General features: G+C 31.4%; 1 protein-coding gene across 1 annotated transcript in view; it reads right to left on the bottom strand.

Moving 5' to 3' along the window:
• Positions 1-543: 543 nt before the first annotated feature.
• Positions 544-5,077, bottom strand: part of LOC111085089 (integral membrane protein GPR155-like) — a 72,630-nt gene continuing 68,096 nt past the window's right edge. The window contains exons 10-11 of the mRNA XM_022382244.1: positions 3,500-3,640; positions 544-889 (exon numbers count right to left, since the gene is read on the bottom strand). Coding sequence (XP_022237952.1) covers positions 679-889; positions 3,500-3,640 — 352 coding nt within the window. The 3' untranslated portion in view covers positions 544-678. The remainder of the gene's footprint in view (positions 890-3,499; positions 3,641-5,077) is intronic.

The raw sequence follows: 5,077 nt of genomic DNA, 5'->3' as shown, positions 1-5,077 counted from the left end.
ATGATGCTAAGTGAGACAGTACAAAATGTTAGGATTCAATACTTAGAGGTTTGGCTGGAAGAGCTAGGAAAAACATACAGACAGATGACGAATCGCGAATTTTGAAGTCGACGTATTTTCGCGTATTGTATGGAAAACTCATCAGTTATGTTGTACATAACTTTGAAGTTTTCGCGTGGTAAGTATTGAAAGTGTGTAATGTCAAAATGAAAGTGAAACTTGTTTTCCATTGATTTGAAAACACATATACATGCTTTAGATGTCCCACTTTACAAGTAAATATGAAATGTAATTATAGAAAAGTTTGAATTCCAAGTCTTGTTTTGACGTTGTATTAACTTTCTTCTAATTATATGTAAGAACAGTTATTGAAAGTATCATTTATTGGCAAAAAATAAATTACTACAACTTTGATTGAAATATATAATATTGTAATACCAGCCACGAAGATTTTGTTTTCTGAGATTGATGTGTTTTAGGAAACGCTCTTTTAATTCTCACGCCCAGATTTTGTCAAATACAAATAATAACATCCTTACAAGCTATAAAAAATACTACTGCCACATACAAAATGCTAAATATCTAGTAATAAAATTCAACAAGTGTGCTTATAATAGTTATCATGTTACCTAAAATACATACACATGACTTCTAAAACTTCAAGGTTTTTCAGTATTATCAATGTTCATGTTCGTGTGGAATGAATTCATAGAGAAAAGGGGAGTCGTAAAAGTAATGCGCATCCCGAATGTGACGTATTACTCTTCCATTAAGCAGTTTCTGGCCATATTCCTCGGCTTCATAGCAATTGTGGGCAAGGCCAACTTTAATCAACCAGTCGACCAACTGTTTTCCACTGAACACCGATTTAAAGGTGCGATTCTTCCAGCTACAAATATATAAAAATATACTGTTCTTTATATATAAAATCAGATTGCAATAACGTAAAGAGAACACTTTTTATTTGCTATATAACTAAGTTAAGTGATGTCAGTTCTTGTATTATGTGAACATATTGTATTATTGAAAGTTTGAAATATCTGACTTTAATTATCGATTTTACAAAACATTTTCCCCTACGTTCTAATTCATTTGTGGTTAAATACTATTTTTATATTACTCTAATCAATTTAGGATAACTTAGTTATTCTACATAATTTGTTTAGAAGCAATCATCATATGCAATATGCTTAAAAATTAACAGAAGCCTCTATTACAATGTCCTACAGATATATATACTTTTCTGTCTAAAATCAATAGAATTAGTAGGTATCGAGATAAAATGATTAGATTTATGTTGTTGATTTTAGTAGTATGTAAACATTAAACACGACAAATTATTAGCTGCAACTATGATATAGCAGTTCCTGATCATTATGAGTTTTTCTGATTGGGATATTGAGTTTTCTTGAATTTAACAAAATATAAAATAGGAAAGAATGACGGTGTTTTTCATTTATCATCATAACAATACACAATGTGAGAATTTCGTCGGAACAGTAATAACAGGAACAAACTTTTAAACAAGAAAAAACATGAAATATAAATAACATTCAGAATGGCTGGTTTTGAAAGTTTTTTTAAGAGATAAATATACCTATCAAAAGCGAAATTCTTATCTGATTGAATTGAAGAAAGAGGCTAAACACTAAGTTTAACTATAAGAAAAAACACTATTAGTTCTGTGACACAAAACAGCAAGATAACACCAGAGATATTCAGCCAGTAAGATGAGTACACAAGACGAGAAATGATCATACTTCTATTGCTGGATAAGACTGAAAGATTCAACTACTATACACGTATTCGAAAAAAAGTTAGTCCTTTCACATTGCATATTTTATATACATTACTTGAACACTTTCATTAACTAAAATAGGAAAGACAGGGTATTTGGATTCTTTTAAATCTTTACACACTGAGTGACTACGACAGTAATAAGGTCAATTTAGATAAAAACATTCACCAACATATATACAATGATGTAGTGCTAAATTGCCCAGTACCACAGCCCTACAAAAATTTGTCAGATGAGTGACGTCATCATAAGAGTAAATATCTCAAAAACTAATTTCAATTGTTGTGAGTCCATCTTAAGTAAAGAAAATATAATCGACATCAATTATTTGAGACTACTTACCTTAGGGATAAAGTGAATAAACATAAAACTCACAACTCAACATCCTTTAAGTTAAGCAGCAAGGCAAAAAACAACTGTATACCAAATAGAAACTACTAACATTAAAACAAGTTTTAAAATCGCATATCTTATTAATCTACTCTCATTCTAACTGCATTACAATATTAACAACCTTAACTTTTATGATGTCTTTCATACCTTCTATCCTGCCAACGAATAGCTAAAAAATCGATCTTCATTGTATATTATGTAAATAATAACTCTTTTAAAATGTGCATTTTAAACTCACAGTATAACTGTAAAATGTACTTTTATAAAGTGCTTGAATACCATATTCGTGTGTCTTAATAGCAATGTGACGTGTGACTAAAATCATTTCACCATTTTAACGCTCTGATATCTGCTCTTGAGCCGGAATGGTCACATTGTGCCTGACGCCAGCTCCTGAGGGAAAGTAACAGAGTGTGTTTTCTGGGAAGTCTAAGAGAGCTCTATTAGTGGACCCGGGGATCGCAGACAGCTACAGTATTCTCTGGCACTCTGAGTAATTGGTTGTGAAAAATACTTAATTTCAGGTGTAAAGTGAATAACTTTTTTGTATAAATATTTTTAGTTTTTGAAGTGTCAGGATTCAGTTTCAATTTCAAATGCCGGAGCGGTACTCTGGTATACTCCAGCAGCACTACACCACTGCGTATATAACAATGGAAATTTTTGGTAAACGAAAAATGTTCCTTTTTTTACACTGAAAGAAAAACTGGAATGTTTCAATTATTAAGTATTATTATTCCCCTATTACGTATAATTGATGAAGTTCAAGCTTCAAATATTATTCGTGATTTAGGCTATAATGTGCAAAACTTGCATAGAAAACATGGTAACAAAACATAACGTTAGGCTGTATAAATACAACAGCATTAAATTTTTCTTATGTGCAAAACATAAGGTTCACCAGCTTTACTTCATGGTCTTCGCTATATAAACGAAAAGGGGAACATTACTATGGCATTATAATAAACTAATTTCAACTAAATCAATAATAGATGTACCTATTAAATATACGTGATATATCTAACGTATCGAGTCTTAGAAGCATTTATATACGTTGGAACTCGACTTTTGGGTATTATCAAAATGTTAGTGTGAGAAGTTACAAATCTTGACATTTACTTATAATACTCTAAATACACTTTTTATAGTAATTGGCATGCTTATTATTAATTCATGAGACTACTTTTTCATAAAATTGCGCTCGATACAGTGATGATTCTATAGAAGTCAAACTAACTTTCATTATTGAATCGACATTTGTGATAATAGATAAATAGACAACAACAAAGTCGAAGTCACAAAACTCACGTGATGTCTTTCGGCAATTGTTGTATGACGCTATCAAAATGGTATGTAACAAACTGATAGCAAACATGACAAGTCTCCTGATCCAGTTCATCTACAGGTGGCAGCACTGGAGTTTCCTTACCATATCGTAAGTTTCTCCAACTAAAAGCACACATAATTGGTTTCAATATATATGTATATAATATTCAGCCTTATTTTTTTAAGTGACGTCTAATGCATTTTAGAAATAAAGAATATGACCTTTTATAGTTAAGATATCTTATTTAAGTTGAACACATCAAGTTTCTGAATGGAGATATACTCGTTTTTTTAACTCTATAGTCGGGAGTCAATCATACAGACATTTGTGGCTGTTTTGTTCATCACAATATCAGGCAAAAGAAAAAAGCATTAATTTAGTATTAGAACTTTTCAAGAATACAACTTTTATGCTCATCGGTTCGTAGTTCAACTCTTGCTGAGAAGTCAATTTCAAAATGAGTTCTTCCCCCCGTTTATGTCAAGATTTTGGTGAAAGTTAATTGTTTTTTGCAGAGTAATTTCCTTAGAAGACCTATTTTCAGTGCTAAACTGGTCCATATACATTGATATTATGTCCAAAGTCATGTTTACCCAAGTCCCAGTTGCAAGTGCAAGATTGAAAGGTGTGAGCTTTGCATGAAATGCAAACATTAGGGATACAGTCACAATGGGATTCTTGTTAAAGTTAAATCAATCCAAAAGAAAAGTCGTAAAAAAACATTAAAAATATAAAAAGAAAACTGCGAAGCAAACGTAATGATAAGAGTGAGATACTTTATTCTCCTCATTGTAACTACCTTTATTATCATAGATCGTTCAGTGACTAAAAGAGTTAAATATGATTGAACTGATCTTAACCAACGAAAGGCATAAGAAGTAGTTGAAGAATATTTATTGGTGTTTCTGCTGAGTTCGCAGTGTCCTAAACAGCACGAACACGTTGAAACAGTTCTTACAGTGTATATCAAGGTCTAAATGGAATGGTCCTGAGCAAATGTAACCTTGCTTTGGGAAAACTTTAAGTTAACACCAAAACAATATTGTGGAAGTTTCATTGCTTTTTTTTTTGAAGCAGTAAGTTGAACCTTACACTTATGCAAATATTTTTATGGGAGACTGGTCTGGCAGATTTTCTCTTACTCTAAGTTACTACCAAAACAGGACAATTTTTGTACGATCACTCATGATTTTATGGTTAACACACACATTTTAATATCAAGTACATTATTGATGCACCAGGCAAATGAACAGTTAAAAAATAAAGTTAAAAATCTACCATACGGTTTTATACCCACTAATGTTTTCTTCAGTGGCTTCTAAATATCGTGTATAATGTGAATGCTTAATATAGTTATGGTAATAACAAATGGTATTCTGATAATGCTTGGAGACGGCTTGAATGGGTAACAAAGAAAAATTTTATTATAAGTTTAACATAACAGCAAATGTACAACGTTTCGACAAGGTTTTGTACTAAATACCTGAAAACTGGTTTCAGTTTTTCGTTAACTTAACCTTCACAAATTTTGGAATGAGCTTTTCAGAGTGGCACTGTCT

This window comes from Limulus polyphemus, unplaced genomic scaffold (assembly GCF_000517525.1).
Source record: "Limulus polyphemus unplaced genomic scaffold, Limulus_polyphemus-2.1.2 Scaffold233, whole genome shotgun sequence".
In the NCBI taxonomy this organism is placed as follows: domain Eukaryota; kingdom Metazoa; phylum Arthropoda; class Merostomata; order Xiphosura; family Limulidae; genus Limulus; species Limulus polyphemus.
The sequence above is the reverse complement of the archived record's forward strand: the minus strand, read 5'-3'. Positions and strand labels throughout refer to the sequence as shown.